This window comes from Corvus cornix, chromosome 1A, assembly GCF_000738735.6.
Source record: "Corvus cornix cornix isolate S_Up_H32 chromosome 1A, ASM73873v5, whole genome shotgun sequence".
Classification (NCBI taxonomy): Eukaryota; Metazoa; Chordata; class Aves; order Passeriformes; family Corvidae; genus Corvus; species Corvus cornix.
This window is the reverse complement of record NC_047057.1, coordinates 58,926,009-58,946,601: the sequence shown is the minus strand read 5'-3', so window position 1 is coordinate 58,946,601 and position 20,593 is coordinate 58,926,009. Positions and strand designations below refer to the sequence as shown.

At 38.3% G+C, this 20,593-nt stretch overlaps 1 protein-coding gene across 2 annotated transcripts in view; it reads right to left on the bottom strand.

The window, feature by feature from the left end:
- Positions 1-7,876: 7,876 nt before the first annotated feature.
- Positions 7,877-20,593, bottom strand: part of KDM7A (lysine demethylase 7A) — a 65,806-nt gene continuing 53,089 nt past the window's right edge. The window contains exons 16-20 of one of the 2 annotated variants that reach the window (XM_039570813.1): positions 18,346-18,494; positions 18,000-18,208; positions 17,570-17,655; positions 16,198-16,474; positions 7,877-15,587 (exon numbers count right to left, since the gene is read on the bottom strand). In XM_039570813.1, the coding sequence (XP_039426747.1) occupies positions 15,493-15,587; positions 16,198-16,474; positions 17,570-17,655; positions 18,000-18,208; positions 18,346-18,494 (816 nt within the window). In that variant the 3' untranslated portion in view covers positions 7,877-15,492. The remainder of the gene's footprint in view (positions 15,588-16,197; positions 16,475-17,569; positions 17,656-17,999; positions 18,209-18,345; positions 18,495-20,593) is intronic. The other variant, XM_039570814.1, reaches the window with a different exon arrangement.

Below are 20,593 nucleotides of genomic sequence, written 5' to 3'. Positions count from 1 at the left end.
ATTTAACAGAACAGATGCCACAGAGATACAGTTCTGTTTCTGGAAATAAACCTGAAGGCCTTGGACAAGCCCTCACATCCCCAACATGATGAACTTACCACATGGCCCCAAGGACAGCCATAGCTGGATCTCAGAAAGCTGGCTGGGTTTATCTGCAGACTGGTGAGGAGACATGAGGGAGAATAACTCAGTAAGTTGCGGTCCTGAAAAGCTGTAGTAATTCCAGTGTCTGCATAAACGTTCCTCCACCAAAAGACATTGCAAAACCCAAGGGACAACATCAACTTTCTCCACGTACTTTCAGTTACGAAAACAAATTGCAGAGCAGAGGTCTTTCATAGTTTAAAGTAGCAATAAAGTGCCTTCAATGGTAACAATTCCTCAGCCCAGCTGAACAACACATGGCTTTCTAGAACTGTTGAGGCATGGCGTGTGTATATTTCTCTGGGATCCATTTTTTTCTTCTCTTCATTTGAATTCCCTCCAATCTTTTCATTTTAGTGACAGATAGATTTCAAGATGGATCCCAATAAAGAGCCACTTGAAGTTTTTCTTTCTCTTCTGTGACACCCAAGTAAGTATCTTTAACCACAAACTCACAGAAAAGATTGCATTGGATTTTCACCCGTCCTCCCTCGAGGAGTGAACGTCTAAAAATTGATGACCAGTCTAAAATCCTTCTGAATATTTTACTGCATGCACAAACACCTATGGAGCAAAGTAGGCTATGGGAACTCTGTCAGGCAATCTAGAGCAGGGGAGCTGCAGGGAAGATGAAAGAACCAAGAAAAAAGTAAAAGGTTATAAGACATTACACAGGGAAACCAGCAGGAAGATGCAGTTGCTCTGCCTTCACATGGGCATCTTCAACCACTGACAGTAACAGCCAGGACTACAATATTGGTTTTCTGATAGACAGGACTACTGAAAATTCCAAGCCTACCAGAATAGTACATACCCCCCACAGATCTAAGCCACAAAAACTGTCACAAGCTGGTATTTCCCTCCTCTCTTCCCCAGCCTTTTTCCCAAAAAAGCTATGGAGTCAAAAAAAAACCATTTTGGTTTTTGTTTAAGGCAGTGGCTATTTTAAGTCCGAGTTACTTTGAAATAAAAATATAATTGTTTGCTCCCCCCCCCCCCGCCACTGAAGAAAAGCAGTATTAAAACCCAATCTAATCTCCTTTGACACACAATGTAGGTGCAAGGAACTTGCATTTTCCCTGCAGAAGAATGCTGTGGGAAAGGCACCCCCCATACACATCTCCTGGGTTATGGGAACTGGAAGTAAACTTGAGGAACAGCTGAGAGATGCAATCAAAAGATTGGCTTTATTCTATTGTAGGAATATCCCTTTGACTGTGACCCTGCCATTTCAGTCCTGGTTTCTCTGGGGTACATCACGCCTAACATCTCCCACTGTACATCCCTGAGAGCAGAGGAAGTGCTGGCCTCCAAAGCGGTAACTGGGGTGAGTGCAGTCCTTTGTTTTTACCGGATATTTTCAGGGTAGCACAGAAAAAGCAATCACATCTGGGACCACCTCAAGGGGCTGCTGGCAAAAATCCAGAGGCTCCACAGAAGAAGCAGCAGATTGCGGATTTCGATGCCTTGGGCAGGATGTCTGTTTCCACAATGGCTGGGGAAGGAAGCAATATAAAGGGAGAAGGTCTGATAAGAGCATGGCTATGATAAAAAGACTCTGTTCAGTATTAATTTATTTCAGCAAGAAGAAAGGTACCCACAGTCACTGGGTTACATACATTAGTCTCTTGCCTCAGTGAAAAGGGAACTGGTTAGTCTTGAGACAATGTTGAATACTAAATTTTAAAACAAGTTAAAAATAGACAGAGAGCAGAATAGATGTGACAGACAGTGGGTTCTTCTCATTCATCCTGCAGTTTTGCAGAAAGTTGTTAAAATCATTTATTCATCAATTTCAATGTTGGTGGTTCTGTCCTGCTTTGTCCTGAGCAGAGGAAACTTAGCTGCAAGGTGAAGCTCTGTGCTTTGTGAAATCAAGCATCATTTCCACAATAAAAACTACCAGCCTTTAACTTACAAATTTGTTCTGCCACCCTTGGATAGCTGGGAACATTCCCATTAGTGAGCAAAGTGGCCTTACTGACTTGCCTATAAAGAGCTTTACTAAAATTTTTAAAAGCACTGTACCACGGGAACACTCCCCTCTTCTGGCTGCCAGCTGGTCTTTATGCCATCTTATGCCTTATTTTTTTACCAAGGGGAAAAAGATTTTGGAAGTAAAGTTTGAGGCCAGGATTCTCTGTTATAAACAAAGCCATCAAAATGTGATGGATAATCACATTCTCTCACTTCCCAGTATCAGCCCATGGCACGTTGTCCCACCTGGCCCCGGGTTTGGATCGTTTCACCTTTTCCAGGTGCAGTTTTATTTTGTGGATTCCTGTGTCAAATGCCAGCACGACGGCTGCCCCTGCACTGTTCGGACTTGAAGTTCCCTCTGGAGAAATTCTCAAAGGCTCGGAGGCAGGAGGCTAAGGCTACGGGCTGTGTCATGAGCTCCTCCTGGTGGTCTGGAATACTGGACTAACTTCCCTGTGTTAAGAGCTTAAGGATAAAAATACAGCTTTGAATAAAAACACAGCTTTCTGACATTATTCTCTTCTATACTCAAGAAACGTGTGAAGCGGAAGCATAAAATGAGCCACATATCCTGGGAGTGATGTAAAGGCTTTCATTCCTCACTGCTTGCAGATGTGGCTAAAGGGAATGAACACATCCTTATCCCATTTAAGGCTTTTTTCATAAAAATCACAAAGTTTCACATCTTATTCCTAGCAGAAGAAATAATTTCATTTTCTGTGCTTTCCAGTCTTGTATAACCCACAGCCAAGGAAATACATCCTTCCTAAATATTTATGTCTGTTGAAGCATTCTTCATGCTGAGTCTGCAGGGCAGCAAGAGGGAAAGAGGAAGGAGTTACCCCTACCATCTTCTGAGATTGGAATGGAATGGATAGAATGGGAAATTCTGTTCTACTCAAATAGCATGGGTAAAAATACTACAGAAAGTTAAATTATAACTAATCCTGGCTCAAGGTGTTAACTAAATCTCTTTTTTAGGCACTGTACAAGCATCCAGCACCCAACAGCTGCCATCCCAGAAAGGATACATCACAAAGGACAAGCAGTAACCCCCAAGTGAAACAACAGGGAGGAAAGAAAACAATATAAGAGTTTTTGCAAAGACTGCCACTAGCAATGGTCTCCACTCCCTTTCTGGCTGTCCATTAGAATATGACATTATAGCACTGCAGAACACCTTCTGATTTCTTTATAAAGATATTTAAATATATGAATATGTGAATACATGTATAAATGAATTTATATTATTTTATTATACACACTCCACCAGCCAGGTCGTAGAAACATAATCTTGGCACCACATCTGCCTTTGCTCAGAACCTTGCCGTCAATAACTGACTTGATCTACTGGGAAATTTCAGAAAGAGGCATCAGGCAGTTTCTTAAGGGTGTGCTAGTAGAAATTGTTGTTAATCCTGTCCATTTTCTGTACACACCCAAGATGCCTCACATCAGAGCTATTAAACCCAGCAGCTTGCATTAGAAAGGCTCCTTTTAGAAATGTTTTGTCCAGGACATCCTTCTGATGACTTGGCACAGAATTATTCAACAGCTGACCTGAGTAACATCAGAGGGTTCATTTTTCCCCACAATCTTCAGCATACTTTCCTTTTTTTTTCATTTGCTGCTTCTACATGAACACTGTCCCTTATCCCACACAGGAAGTGCAAACTATGGGCTTCCAAAACCTAGATTTTGCTCAGGTGCTGTCATAGAGAAAGAGAGAGAAGTGGATTACACCATGGATCAGAGGCACAGCCTGGCCCTGTGTCCAACTGCATTCCTGTGTAGACAGTATTTACCTCAGAAGTCAATCCCTACCTGTGGGAAAAACATGAAGTAATTAAGTAAGCTGCATACACATGGACACAAATATGCACCTTTTCTTCTGCACACCTCTAAGATACCTTGCAAAATAAAAGTGATGCAGGTTCTATGTTTGAAAGTGATCTAAAAGTCCCTTGCCACAACATCTCCAAGAGAGAAAAACCTCTTTTTCTAAATTTTACTGTTACACTTTTTTAACTTCCCAAGTATTGATGTTCTTGATGATGATCTTGATGGTGTTGATTTGAAAGTTCTTTGGGCTGTTGAGTTTTACCAGCTGTTCACAGGTGTGCCAACCTTTGGGCTCACATTATTTAGCATCTTAGAATATCAATAGCATTTGAGGAGACAGGAAAATCAGCTAGCAAGAGTTGCATTCAGAAACATCCCCAAAGATTTGGAATATTTGAAAAATGTAGAAAGGAAGGCCGGAGATGTCTTAGTACATATGAGAATCACATCAGAGAAAAGGACTCAGTACTTCAATGCAGAAACACTGCAAAGCATAGCCAAACAAATTAAGTGGAGAAGAAGTAAAAATCATCATAGATCTCTAAAATGCTCACAGAGATTCTGTAGCCTCCAGCTACAAAAACTAAAAATCTATAGAAATAATGCATTTAAGATTTATTAGATTTTTGACTTTTAACTTGTATCAAACTTGGTTGCAACAGTAGACTAGTCAAAACATGAAAAGTTAAATAAAAAAAAAAAATTAAGTCAGGAAATATCCTCCAATTCAGATCCTTTGCAAAACCAGCCAGAATCATTATAGCCCAATCTTCTTCAAGCAGAGGGATCCAGAGTTTTTAAATAATTCTCCACAAGAGATGTTTGGATTAGATGTTTTTATACAAAAACGAAATGTGTCTGTTCAACCTCCTTCCATCCCGTTACCGCAGTGACAGAAATCCTGATGATTCAGTGCTGCTCACACGGCTTTCCAGGCAAAGCTGCTACATTACTATGTGACTCAAACATTGGACAAAGCTACATTCCACTCAGTTTCAAAGTAACAAAAGGAGAATGAAACATACCAAAATGGCAATCGTTTAGAAAGAACTTTTCCAAAATTGCCAAATGGAGAGGTTCCCTCCATATTATGCCAGTAGTGTAAGTGAAAAATTTGTTTGGAAAAGCAAGACTTTAGTAACACTTCAAAATGCTCAAAACCCAAGCTGACCCCAGAGGTTGCATTTATAAGAAAGCTCACACCATTCCAGGTAGCAGCTGTTATTTTTTGTCACGTTTATCACAGGAATATGCTTAACCTCTCCAGACCTGACATCCGTACAAAGGACAAGAGGAGGCCACGGAAGGAAGGGAATACCAAAACCCCTTCCCCATCGGGCCACTGTCCCCAGCGGGCAGTGGCTGGGGATGGGAGCCATCCTCTCAGATGACCCTGGTGAGACTGGTCAGGCCTCAGCCTGGCTGTTGCTTATGCCCACACACAGGGGAACACAGGGATGTCTTTCAGGATTCCACCCTTTCCATGCTCTGCACACCACAGGGGCTGCCAGGGCTGGAATACTCTGCTGACTTTGGATTACTCTGACCCCTTCCCTCACCAGTACATCCCTGAGGCCCTCAACACATTAGCAAAACAAAGGTTAACATTCAGCATCACAATCCAAAGCCTTCCCCTACAATGAATTCCTGCATAGGAGAAACCAACTCCCAGGCAGCAGAGAGGGTCATCTTGCCTCCCTCCCACAACAGGCTAGGAGGCAGCAAGATCACTTTTCTCCACAAAAGCACTGGGAGGTCTGGATCATCCTAAGTCTTGGCCACGGATCCCAAAAGAGCAAACCGCAGCATCACTTGGAAACCCTTAGAAGAACATATTTAAAGATATGTCACTACATCAGCTGAGGCATTAATACTAACCTCATCAGAATTGTCATATGCATGTTCAGTATATGAGCTGGTTAGAAATAAAGGGTAGACAAGGTGTGCAAATCTAAGCAGATTCTTCCCAAATAAAAACCCAAACAAACAGTGGTGCTTCCAGCAGAAACGAGCCCTATTTTGGCCCTGATACTTGCAGTGATTTCTATCACCTTAGTTGAAGTATTTCAGGTATTAAGCCTATTCAGCTCAACTCCTTCATGCAGGTGAGAGTGAAAAAATCTAGTATTCCTGTAGCTAATTCATAAAAAATCACTTCATTTTATACATATGACTTCCTTTCTATTCTCTACCACTCTGTACATTTTGATCTGATTAGTCAACATGACATCTTTAAGACATCAAGTTATACCACAACCTGTGCTCTAGTGCTTCAGCTAATGACTGGAGGTATGGGCTCCACAGAATGTTTAACAGATCAGTGATTTCTTTTTTGTGTTGTTCCCAATCTTTCAGTCCTTTTCAGTGAACCACAACAGGGTGGCACAGAACAGTAACTCCGCTTTTTCTTCAAGCCACGAGCTGTAAAATACAGCAAGAGTTCGCATCAGTGAGGAAAAAAAATACAGAAATGGCTAAATGTCCTGACCGAGTGGAAAAGAATTTAAGTACTTCAAGAGTATTGACAGCACTATTTTGGTGTCTATTGAAATGTATAATAAAAGGATTAGCGAAGACATTCCTTTAATCATAGCTAATATTACTGGAGTTTGGTAGCTGCCATTTTATACCATTCAAAATTCTTTGAGATTAGAGGCAACAGAAAATGAATAGCAACACTACTGAAAGCAGTCTATAAGCTACGAGGGCATAGCAGTGGCCCTGTATTGAGAGTGCATAAGGTTTGTATGGAGGAAGTGTCCTACATCAGAACCATGAGTGTTACACAGGAATTCCCACTCTCCAAATACTTCAGTTGTTCCAGTACAGATCACTTCCCCTTACAAACCTCATTCATAAGGAAACTGGGATGTTTAACATGAAGTATCTTTCAGGGTTCTGTACAAACTGAACTTCCTAAAGTGAAATCCTCTTAATAGTGGAGAAAATGCATTAACAGAACCAGTGTCTAAAGTAACTTCCTGTAGCACCAGAAGAGGCAGGTTATACAGTGTTTTTGAGTTTTCCCAAAGCATGTCACCAATTCCTCTTTTCTGAGCTGCTGCAAAAGCTTGAGGGAAAAGGGATCCTTCACATGCCATGTCCCATTTAATGCTTGGTCTCCCTCCCCAGACTGCAACAATTCAGCATCACTTGTGGTGCTTAATGACAGGCACAGCTCTCCAGCAGTCTTTGCAATATCATCAACTCAATTCACAGTAGTGGACTGCACAGCTCATGGATTTGTCTTCTCCCCACTCCCAGGAGACCTGGGCTGAATATGAACAGACTTGGAAGCAAAATGGTTCCTCTCAAGGAGGAACTTCATCTGACCAATCACTTCTGACATTACTTTTAGGACAGCTGGCATGGCAAATACACTTTGAATACTCTCCTTCCAGAGGTGCAATGCTTTAACACATGGGAACAGGTCTGTCCAGTAACCACAACATGATGGAATTTAAAACCCTTTCTACAAGGGCTGGTTGAGCACAGGAAATTTTTTACTAGGCCAGAACTATTCAAAGACCTTTTGTAAAAAAGTAAAAAATCCTTTGTAACTAGGAATCAGCTTAAGAATGAAGCACAAGATCTAGTGTCTTCTTCGAACTATTACTAGGCTGAAATTGCTGCCGCCAAGTTAAACCAAATTTTCCATAGCCTACATCCTATTTTAGGAGAGCAGAGTAGCAGTTTCTAGAGTTTTGCTGGCTTTTAGCTTAACCAGAACAAAAAGCCAACTTGTATCTTTATGACTTACCATCAAGGTGTATGATTCATGGGCACATGTTTCTTCCAGATAGATACTACATTCTCCGAGTATGGATGGGAACTTTACTCACACTCATTGCAGCAAAAATTTCTTACAAGAAATAAACTTTGGGGCGAAGCATCACAAACAAGCAGATTCTTTGTATAGTGGTTTTTTTTTAGTTGACTTATATGTTCCAAAGTAGAATATTTTTTCCAAGACCAAAGCAAATACAGCAGAAGCAGTACAGATAAATAGATCTATTAAGCCAAACACAATTCTTCAAAAATTTGCAGTAGTTATTCTAAAGACTGAATATAATTGGCTTTAGAGAAATCAGGCCTTAGTCTAGACAAAGCAAACTGTGCTATTAGCCAGCTGTTAGGTGGAATACTGAGCTCTGGCAATGACAGATTTTATTCACTGGCTTGATCACCAGCTGTTTTTTCTGCAGGTAAAAACTTCAGTCACTACCATTGTAGAAACCAATGTGTCTAACAATCCTGGCTGTATCAGAAGGAGTAACAATAACATTCTGGTTTTACAGTTGCAGTCCTCATTAACGCTTGGCTTGGGACAGCTGACATTACTTACCAGCACTAAAAAGTGTAATTTCAAGAGCTCCCAGGACAAATACTTGTATACAAAGAAAAAACTAAGTTGCTACAGAAACTAACACTCAGCATGATTGACTTCACCATATTCATGCTATTAGTCAGGTTTCCATCATCAATCTGATGTTCCACCTAAACAAAATGAACTAGAAAAGGTTTGGTTGAACATGCTAACTAATGAGCTGCCACCACAAAAGCCTCACAATTTAAGCAAGTCAGGACAAACCCTCTAGAGAGAGCTGAACTTCACTAAATGTACAGAAATTAAAAGCCAGTCTGTAGGCACTTTACAAGGGGGTACTTTATCTCAAACACAGCAGAATACTGTTAATTAAAAACCAAAATCAGTAACTTTAGTCTTCAGATACCAAGAAGGGTATCTTGTTCATTCCCTGACTTTAGAAATTCAATTCTTTTGCTGGATTTGGTAGCTTTGAAATCTTTAAAATCCATCTGTCCCTTAGGAAAGAACAATCCAGGTAATTATTTCTCCATCCTCTGCAAACAGAAAAGCAGAAGACCAGAAACTCTGACTTTTAATGAAAATATGGCTCCAGCTGCTGAAGGCTATCCAGTAGCATTTAAAGCAGCACTTGAGACATTTCATGTTTTCCAGTGTATTATTGTATTATCCACTGTCACAGAAAAAAACCTCTGAAGTGTCACTGGCAAAAAACAGAAGGCCAAATAGTAAAGTTGCTTTTGTAGGTTTTTATATGGGTATTAAACTTGTACTTGTGGCCCACTGAGGAGCTCTCTGAAGTCTATCACTAAGACCAACACATTACTACGAGCAGCGAGTTGAATGTGACAAATCCAGATGAGAGTTTGATGAAAATGCATAGGTTGTAGCAGTGCTCTTCCATCACAGTGATTCATACCTTTTCAAAATATGCAGTTGCTCTGACAGACAAACAGCTCTTTCAGATCTTTGGCAAATCTTGGGCTAACCAAATTTAAAATCAGTTTTAACACATTAATTGAAAAGATGTAAAGACATGTCAAACTACAACGGGAACAGATTTCTGGATGTATAAATACTTCATCTTCAACCCCTGTATTTGACTCATGATTTTTCCTCATGATTTCTTACTCCACTCAAATGAAATTTGTTTTTGAAACAGCACAGAAGGTTCTGCTCCCGAAATCTATAACACTATCATGTTTTAAACTTCAGGCCACAGAACTTCCCAGTTTGTTGTGGTTTTTTTAAACTGTTCCATTAAGCAGTACAGGGTTTGATGAGGTTGGCATTCTTGTTCTTTGTCTGTAAAGCACCTGGCACAATTCAGTCAATGAACAGATCTCCGAGTTGTTTTAGTCAACCATAAATTCTCTGTAAACTGGAAGTCAGGCTAAGAAGCAAACCTGAACAGCTGAAGAGGATGCTCGTATCAAACCCCTTTTGCCACCTGGTTCTTCCAATGCCATTGGTGCATCATTTATCTCAAGCTCCCAGAAATGACCCCCAGCACAGCTCTGCATCAGGTCAGTGGTGCAGAAGAAAAGGCATTACACCAAGCTGCAGTGCGGGGCAGCAATGCTTTCATCTCCCCTAGTAAAGCACCCACATGCAAACACTGCACTGCCACAGGGTCACAATAGGGTGCACTGGCAGCTGCAAAACACATGATGATGTCTGGAGGGAAAAATCAGCAGGGAAGCCCTCCAGGACAAAAGCAAGTATGACTAAGCGTATGTAAGTGTGAAAGAGAAAGCTCTTCTTCCAGAAACTGCACACACTTTCAAGGAAAAAAGAAAAAACCAAAACAACCAATAAATCAAGAGATGAGTCAGCCATCAGTAGCATGAAACAAACCCCAACAAAAACCAAGAGCAGGAATACAAAAATACCATTTGACACCCTTCTTACAGATCTAGATCTGATAATACGATGAATCACAAACACTGCCATCTCCTTTTTATATTAGGATTCAAAAAGAATATACACATCTTCACAAAATGCATTTAGTTGCCATATAATATACCTGGATTGAAATGAAACTTGCACTTCGAAAAAAAATTTTTTAAAAATTGGCATGAGAATATTCCCTCACATTTCTCCACAAAATTTCTTCTTTGAAATGTGACAAGCAAAGGGCACAGAGATTGGACCTAGAAAAGCATTTTTCTCCTGACGATATTCTGTACATTTTACTGTATTTACACTGAAGTAAATGAGCAGAAGTCTGAAGAAATTAAACACTTTCGAGTGCTAAAATCAAAACATAAGCATACGATTTTTTAATTTCAGTATTTTAAAGTACAGAAAGTGGAAACTATGAATATCAAATACAAATTTAAACAAAGCCACTTGTCCTCCCCCTAGAATAATCAATGTGAACTACTTATAGAAACTTACAAATTTAAAGTAAAATCAAAACAAAATAAATACTGTACATACACTTTCCCTGCCTGCAGGCAAAAGAGGATGGGAAATACTGTTATGAATTGAAAAAAATGCTCTTAAAGCTGCAGCATCCCATTTCCCAGCCAAATACTTAACACAGTAGTGCGTTTCTGTAAAAAGGAAGACACACATACACCGACCCCTACTGAGCAGACAAGCTAATATTTTCAGAAACATTAAGAAGGAAAGATAGAAATTAGACTATGAGAGTAGAAAAAGGAGGAAAAGACAAAATGGGCCAGCAAAACATTACTACAAAACTAGTAAATATAGCCAAGAACTAGCCCCCTTTTTTTTTCAAATTCCACGTTCGTTTTTTTTTTCTAAAAAAAAGTTTCACCAAAGCATTGGCAGCAATAGACATTTCCCAGCAGAAGTGACAACACGTATCAATATAATCTCTTAAAGTGATCCCTTTCATTCCCTTCCCACAGCATGAAACTCTTATGGCTTAATTTATATTAAAAGTAGAAAAAGTCTTTTTCTTCCAAACAGAAATGCAGCCTATGAAGAACATGCATTTCCTTATCAGTGCTACTTTTATTTCCCATCCACTGTATGACTTTTCATTCATACTCTCCCACTAAGAGGGTTACCAGGGTGTTTTTTTTGTTGGGTTTATTTTTTGGAAAAATGGATGTTGCAGCTTTGCATCTTGTTTAACAATAAACAGTAAGGCCCTTGGTTCCATTTGTATTTCTTCTGTCAAAGAGTAGCACTGGGCTCACTCAGCCCCAGAACTACAAACAGCTTCTAATGGTCTGGAAGTATTCTGTGAATGACACTCTGGAAAGACACAAGACTTGGGGGTCATGGTGGGAGTGTGGGCATGTGGAGCCTAAAGAGGGCACTAGTCACCGGGTCATTCACTGGGTCATAGTTTCAGTTCTGCTTAGTCTCCACAGCTACCAAAGAGGGGGTAGGCAAGATTCTCACCAGCTCTGGCTTTGAAATCCTGCAAAAATTTTTCACACTTAAAATTTATGGCCTTGTGAATGAAGGTAGCTTATGCCTTAGAGCAAAGCCCAGGGAAAGCTGAAGCATCTAAAATGTGATCATGACACTGTGCTCTCTTACATCTCTACCAAAGGTAACACAAGCACTTCAACCACCAAAAAAAAAAAAAAAAAAAAATCAAAACCCCAAAACCCCCCATGTGATCAGAAAACAACAATTTTAACTCTCAACATCTAACCCTTCCAAAATTCTCTTTAAGAATGAATTCATGTAGAGTATTATAGGTTGCATAGGTAATCTACCTCAGAGGTCAACAAAGGCTACCCTGTAGCCAGGGTTTATTAGCAAGTATAGTAGGAGAAGAAAAGGGAAAGTTGCTGGAAGAGTCTTTGATATAGTTTCTGGGTGGTCTTTCCATTTTCGTGTTTGTTTCTTTTTTTGCAATTGTAAGAACGTGAGAACTTAAGGGAGTGGGAAAACCCCTGCAATATTTCATTTCCTACTGTTCTGTCTACAAAAAAATTTTAAAAACAATAAAATTGAGTTTTATGCCAAATCCGAGTTCTTTGACTTTTCAAAAAAGATTATCCTTGAAAACGAGTTACCAGAGCAGGCATAATCTGCTGTTGTCCAGCCAGTGTTCCCTGCTCCCTCCCTCTTCCACCCCAAGTGAGACAGCAAGGAAAAAAACTGGGCTTCTTCTCTCCAGTACAACAACACAAGGTTCAGTCCATCTACAGAAAGATTGGTGCAGAAGTGATTTCAGCTAGAACACAATAAATATATCTCACATACAAGTACACAAAACAAGTGAGGTCACCACATCCTCTTCATGAGCTACCAGGAGATTTCTTTTTTCCCCCCTTTGTTGTTTTTCTTTTTTTTTTTTTTAAATACTGCTCAACATGGCAATTTCTTTTAAATTACTTGTTCTGAGTTGGAACATCAGATTTAACTTCTGCTGGAAGCATGGATATTTGAAGAAAATGGGAATGAACCTCTGCTTGTTGACAGCCTATGAAGAGAGTATTACATAAATTCATGACAGTGGAGAGCCACTTGGGAAAAAAAAAGGTAGAAAACAGAGTAAAAGAAAGGATAAAACCAAGAAAAAATAATATATATGGGTCCAGCCATATCTCTGTTTCAACAGTAAGATACAGATAAATAGTGTGGATGGTCAGAAAAGAGACTCTGAATAAGCCAGTCACATGTACAAGAAAGCATACTCAGTATTTTAAAATTCCTTACTCCAGATTCTATTCTGGCATACTTTTACTTCAGACAAAAATCTGTCTTTAAGGAGAGAGAACTCATTCTTCATTCTGCTCCGAATCTGACTGCTGCCCTACCCTGGAGTTTTCCATCATTAGAAATTGTCCAGCCAGCAGGAAGGAAACAGTTTGGTTCAATATACTAAAGCTAAAACAGTTCCAAAGCCTGGCAGGAATTAAACCACTTGCTCAAGTTTAAACAAAAAGAAAATTTATACAGGTATATAATTTTAACTAATACTGACAACATCATTTATTTATTCGACTTAACTTTGGTGAGAACATGTTAGAAGATAGTTAAAATATTCTCTTTCAACTATTTCCATCTAGAAAACATAGCACCTGAGAACAGCAAGTCCTTATAGTCATCTTCAGCACCTGTAGAGTACTTCTTAGCTTATCTTCTGCTTTTTAGAAATCCTTAACTACCTCCATTCCCAATATTCTAAAGGTTGATAACTTGTGTTAAATTAAAAAAAAAAATTAAAAGACTAAAAACTTGCTTTTGTGGAACATTAATTAGCAAACGAAAAAAAAAAGTTTAAAAATTCACCCATACAAGTCACAAAACAAGTCAAGTCATTATAAAGTAAAAGTAGGGCTGTAAAAAATACTCCCAAATTATAATTTTCAAGCTCCAGATGAAGTAAAGCTATGAAAGCTACCTGACTTTTTTGCAGTAGCACTATACTCTGATGTTTCTCTGCTTAGAAACAGGGTAACATAGCTGTAACTGGTTCTGACCCTGCAGCAATAAAGAACACCGGACATCAGAACTACCTCCACAAATTTCTAAAGGCATTCGTAATCTAGCCTAAATAAAAATAACTCTGCACAAATATTCTGGAAAATAAAACTGACTTTGTTTTTAAACCACAAGAGAAAATTATTCCAGTATAGAATATGGAGGAAGGAAAAACTGTTGTGGAAAATTAAATCCATTTCATGACTTGGACAGCTATGCAGGAATATTTTTACTCTTACCAATCAAAAAAAAAAAAAAAAAAAACAAACCCCAACCAACCAACCAACAATATTGTGACTAGCATATTAATGTTTACATTTTGGCTGGACCCTGCAAAATGCCCTTTTTCCAGAATCAAGTAAAAGTATTCCCCTTTCCGCCTTCATCCCCGTCCCTCAAAAGTTAAATATTTAATTTTATATTACAGAAAAATACAAATTTTAAATCAAAATTATTTACAGCAATTCAGAATTGGCATTTGCTATCAGCTCTGTGTGAAGCCTGACACAAATGATCATTCTGATACCAGTAAGCTACTTAAAGGCTTATATATATATGGACCAGTTAAGACTTCTAATTTGCTGTCTCACCCAGCTTTGAAAGCAACACACGTTCTCCTGCTCTCATGACTCTTCAATAAAATGTGTTTAACGTACAATAACAACACTTTAATGCTTCTTCCATGCTACATTAAGTAAAATGCCAAATCTTAGGACTGCAACGTATAGCTCATGAGTTATTTGAGAGCAACTGTTCTGAAGAAACATCTTAACTGATGCCCCCGTTCCTCCAAAAGATATATTGGGTCTTCCTCCTTTCTACCAACTCTTAAATAACTTGTACAAATACAAATTTCAGGGAGTCTTTTTACAGAAGAAAATCATCACAGATGGATCATCAGGAGGAAAATATGCACTCAGATTTGGAGGAAAGAGGTGCTGCTTAAAACAAGTTAGAGCCTGGACTGACATAAAAAAATTCTTCTGTCTTTAGCAGTCCCTTCTAGTCCATTAAATAAATAAATCTGATATTAAAAAGGACATTAAAAAAAATAATCAAGCTGGCAGAGAATATGCAACTTGCAAGTCAACAGAAGCCCAGCCAATAGCTTACAAAAAGCAGGAAAAAAAATAAGATTCCTTATGCCTTAATTTAAAAAATAATTAATAAAGCATCTCACCCCTATTTAAGACTATAACCTGAATATCAAATTTATGAGTCCAGACTGATCACAATGAATGTGGCTCTCCACTGCACCAAACACACATTATCAAAACAATTTAAAACTTTCACATTATTAAATCTAAATTAATAACCCCCCACAGAAAAAAGTCTTCCAAATAAATAGTTTCTTAAATGAATTTTAAAGTTGTGAAAAATCTATCAGAAATAAATTATTGATAAACCACCTTCATCATCTTCCCCTCATTAATTTAGGTCAGAAACTACCAGCAACAAATGATATTCAAGCCCTGATGAGAGACTATTTCTCACAGTCCATGTCTCTCTGAAGATTTCCCCATTCCCATATGGTTATTGCTGAGCAGGTGTGGCACAGTGAAAATGCAGCATTGGGTTGGTTTTTTTTGTGTGGTTTTTTTTTTTTCTTTGTTTTTTTTTTCTCTTTTTTCTTTCTTTCTTTTGTTCATCAGGCAGTGTTTTCTATGGTACATGCAAGTCTGCTTCAAGCAGAGGAATAACAGTAGCTCCAGGCTCTGTTGCCCTCAATACTGGTCTGTGTAGGAAAGACAGCAGTAGTAGAAGTAGCAGCTACATTAAACAAAGAAGCGCGCATGGCCATTCCGGTTCAGCTTCAGGATCTTCCCAAGGCGCTGTTTAGCAGTTGCCATTCCTTTCTTTGGACGTTTGCCTGAAAAACCCAAGCAAGGACTTCAGTCAGGAATTCAGAATGAATTTTAATCATTGCAGAACAACAGCGAAACCCAGCTTCCAAGCTGAAGCAGGCAAAATTTTCACCGGAATCAGTTTGAAAAGCAAATAGGGAATCAGAATAGTTTAAAAAAAAAAAAAAACAAACAGGAACTGTTTTCCCTAAACTCTGACTAGAATTATCATAAATTAAATGAGTATATTATTTACAAATATTTCCAGTCTATGAAGGGCAGTGGGTGTAATAGGGGAGAACCTAAACTGAGCTTCCTGAATTTTACTCAAGTTATTCCCTTGAGTAAATTATAGAATATAAACTAGAAACTAAGAACTAGATAGTATGCTCATGAGACTGTTTCTGAAGTGTTAAAACTTTTAAACCTTCATCTCAATAAGCAAATCTGATTTAGGCCAGTTAGATCTCTCTTAATTCCACCTCCCCATATTCTATGCCAAAATTTGAGTGTCCACAGCACGCTCATTTCGTATTTTTCCTCAAGGTCTAATCCTGTCCTTTACTCAGTTTCTGCGTTTAGTCTTTTCCTTTCCTCCCCGCACCACTTGGGCAAGGGGATGGAGATAAGCATTACCTTTTGTTGCCTGGTTGCTGATAGGGGGTGGATTTGATGCTGGCCTCTTTGTTGGGTGCAGTGGTACAGACAGGGACGTTTCACCATAGGGCCTGTCAGGGCTAAGGCTGCCATCACTCAGCTGACATTCTCCTTGCATTAGGCTGGAGTCTCGTGTATATTTGCCATGCTGAAAACTCAAGCTGTTGTTGTGGACTATGCTTCTGTTTTCCTGAACCTTAAGATTGGCTTCTGATGCACCCTCCTTCTTGATAGATTTGTGAGTTTTATTTGCATCCTAGTATGGAAATGAGAAGAAAAAATGTACAAGTTAGTGGCTTCTGGCGACGGGTTCACCCCAATTTCTCCGATTATACTACTGTGTCTTTGAAACAGGTGTTTCGGTGCCACCAGTATCTGACCATTTTATGAGTCCATCATTTCTTTCAGTATAGATACCTCTTAAAGATAGCATACAACATAGTCTCTGCAAGCTTTTCCATATGCACCTAAGGGCAATTCTACAGTTTAAGTACACATACTAATGTACTCAATTTCTCTATGTTTTGTTTGCAGCTTTCAGTGACCAAAACAAATGCAATTGTTCTTGATTAAACCAGCCACTGTAACAAGCCACATCATAACCACTGACTACTTTAATAGGTAATTTGTTTTCAATATTCAGCTGATGAGAGAACAAATGCTAAATTGGGAATTACAAACTGGAAAGGAGTACCATGTAGTCAGATATTCCTAGGAAACAAACACTTCTGCACAAAGCATGCAGTTAAAAAACACTGCTATTTAAAGGTTGTAATTTTGCAACTTCAGTTGTTCTATTGAATTAATTATTCTAATACAGACAAGTTCAGAAATACTAGAAAAGTTCAGAGTGTAAGACACACACAATTTTTCATTCCTTGCTGGATTCCAGCTGGACATCAGAAGACAAAAATATTCCTACCTAGCTGTTGAAAGCTATCAGTTTGGCAGTACCAATTTCCTAAGCAAGTATCTTTACTATACATACTATCAACATGTTCCACTTGTTCTGATGTTCTGGCTGGGAGTAACAATGAATAAACAACAAACTGCTTCCCCAGTTAGAATGAATATAAATCCACACTTTTTTAATGCAGTATTTTTTATTTTTCAAGATACTGCCCTGAACACCTAAATATTAGGCACCACGAGAGAAGAGAATTTGAAAGGCAAAAATTCAAAACAACAACAGTGAAAAAATGCATGACAAAAATAATCCAGTTACTAGAACCAGAAGTATCTGTCACACACACAGTGTATAAAGACCTGTCCACCATGCCTTTTGTACTTAAAATTTCATGATCTTTTCTCCTATAAAAATGTGTTCAGTATGTTTTAAGTATTGCTTTACCTGAGGGGTAATCCTTGAAGCTTCGTTCAGGTGTCTAGTCCATGCTGAAGTTCCCAAGTCTCCTTCCTCCTCCTTCACAGACCTAGCTAAAGAGAAGTACAACAAGCTTAAATTTTAATACTTTCAATCTTGCCACAACTTTCTCATTCTTGTAAGGATGCCACAAAACTTTTAGATGGAAATATTTAGAAGGGGTGTTCTGATGACAAGCTAAGTTTGCCCCAGTTTTCAAAAGTAATATTTACTTTTTTATAGAAAAAAAATCCACAACAAAGCAAAACCAAAGAGCACATCTTTTTAAATGTCAGTCTGATTTATTTAAAAGCTACTAATCTAATAACTACAAATCTAAAAATGTAGCTGTGAGTGATTATTCTGAGCACTGTGTCCAAGAACAGGGAGCAGCAGTGTCATTAGTTCAGATACCTACCACATTCTATGGTTTTGTGGCTCTGAGATGTCTTTATGTCTTTATGCCGACTCCTGGGGTAGCTTCTGTGTTCCTGAAGAGAGGTTCTTTTATTTGTGCAGTCTGTGCTTTGAGTATGACCTGGTAAACATGTAGTATAGTGCAATCCTGCCATAGAAAGCATGCCCTGAATAGCTTCTTCTTCTGTACTTGTCGAGGTAGGACATTCCCTAGGAAAACCAAAGGAGTAGTAAGCAGTTCAAAACAGAACCTATGAAGGACTGATTTTTACATTGCTATAAAGTAAAACCATAAATACATGCTAAAAGGTCTAACAGTTTATAAAAAATGCCCACCATATACTTACTTTTTACTGGGAGTTTCATTTCTGGATGGCTTCTGGGTATTTTGACAAAGGTCTCTTGTGACCTTAGATTCCTCTTTGAAATTTGATGTTACTTCCTGCTTCTCTTCTTCACCTGAGCTTTCTGACTCCTCTGTGGAGGAATCCTTCTGCTGAAACAAGAGGAAACAGAATGGTCACCAGACCTCCTAAGTGGAGACTCTATCTTAATTTATGCTAAGTGAAGAATTCAAAAGCTTTGAGGTCCAACTTTTTCTATATTTATATAAATATAAATATTCTTACAGTATCCAGAATGCAGTTAATCTGAATATAGTGGTTGAGATGCTATACATCCCAATTTTGTAATGCTGATAAGTACATGTTCCACAATATAGAAAGCATCTCCAAAATCCATTTCTTACAAACCACCACACATTACACCATACACAAATCACTGCATTCTCTTTAATGAGAGCATTAATTATTCTTATCTTCAATATCCAAGTACAGGGAAAAACCACAGAAGTATGGTTCCAAGCAGCAGACAGAATTGATGCCTATTATATACAACAGGACACATTCTGCCCCAGAAAACTGCTTCTGGTTCCTGCTCTCACAAAATGTAACTTTCAACAGCACCATCTCTGATGAATGACAGATGCTCTCAGGTAAATCCAGAACACAGCAGGAACAGAGACACAACAGCTGTTGCCTCTCTTACAGAGGCACAGCCTCATTTCATGAATGAAAGAGCTTTTCAGCTCCTGCTGAGATTACAGCTTGTATGGGCAGGAGCTTCTCAAAGGTGGAGCAACCATATGTGACTCAATATGCCTTTACACGAAGCAAGGGCTACAGTACATATGTTCCATCTTGGTAATTCAGACTAATCTATTTTCAACAAGTACAGAGAACATCACAATTTTTTTTTCAAGCCAAGGAATATATGTGACACTCAGCAGAAGTGTTGAAAACGGAAGAGCAGAACATGGAGCAGTCCTAGTCCTTAAAGACTGACATCACTATCCTCATCATCAAAACAGAACTGGAATGAATGAAGTGCATTTCATCACCAAGAGGCATTTTTATACAATAGTTTCATTCACATGAGCAGCTTCCTAATCTTTGACCCTTAGAAAGTGACACAAATGGGCAATTAAATTATAACTATAATTCAGTGTTAGTAAAAAAGGTATTCTTTTCTTAAGATCATCTTCAGTATAATATAAAAACGTTAAAAGGATTTACAGCTGCTACCAAGAGAATTAGTTTTGGATATGTCATTACAAAAGACAAATTTAAACATGCAGAAAAGTTATTCCATTAGATACTATTAGAAATTAAAAAGCAGGAGAATATGGAAAGAACTAAGAGAGTAAGTATAGCATAAATATAAAACATTCTCCTGTGAAGATGAAATATATCACCTCTGAGTAACTACTGATTCTGTCTTAGAAAAGGAAGCCTTGTGAGCCAAAATTGCTAGCAATATAGTTTAGGAAACCAGAAGGTTCCTATCACTTATTCCAACATCTAGATTAGGTAATGATGAAAGACATCAAGTATCAAAAAAAAAAAAAAAAAAAACAATCTCAACCACCATGGAAAGAGGAGGAACTTAAAGACTTCTTGTAAAGTCTTATAATAGGCTGACAACTGAAATAAAGATCAAGGCACTAGCCTTCCAGAAGCACAAAACAAAAATGTGAGGTAATCACTTCACCTTACTGCTAACCAATAAAAATTTAAATTACTAAGTACAAACCCAATTTGCAATGAAAATTAATGAAATGAAAAAATACTTATTTATAGATATATACACATTTCTAAATTCTAGAAGTTGTATTAAAATATATTTGTAAATCTCTATACATATGTGTGCATTCATATTTTGTTTAGTTCTGAAGAAATCACCACAATTTAGACCCTCAAATTCCCAAATGAGAACTCCCATCTATTTCCAATAGTCTAAAATACCTGAATAGGATTTAGCCACTTCAGGTTGTTTATAAAACTGAATACCTGTAAGATTGTTTCTAAATGAATGCTCTAAAATGAAACTGTGTGGGAGATAATCATAATTCGAATGATAAAATTTAGACTTGTTATTAAAGAAATAAATAAAGCAATTAGGATCTGACTTTTCTCAGACTTTGCTTGCTCCAGAGCAGGGCTCATCCTCTGCCAACCCCACCCCAATGACAATGAAATCATAAAACTTGGCTCAGGTTAGCATATCTTATCATCTTTTTTCTCAACACTAGAATAA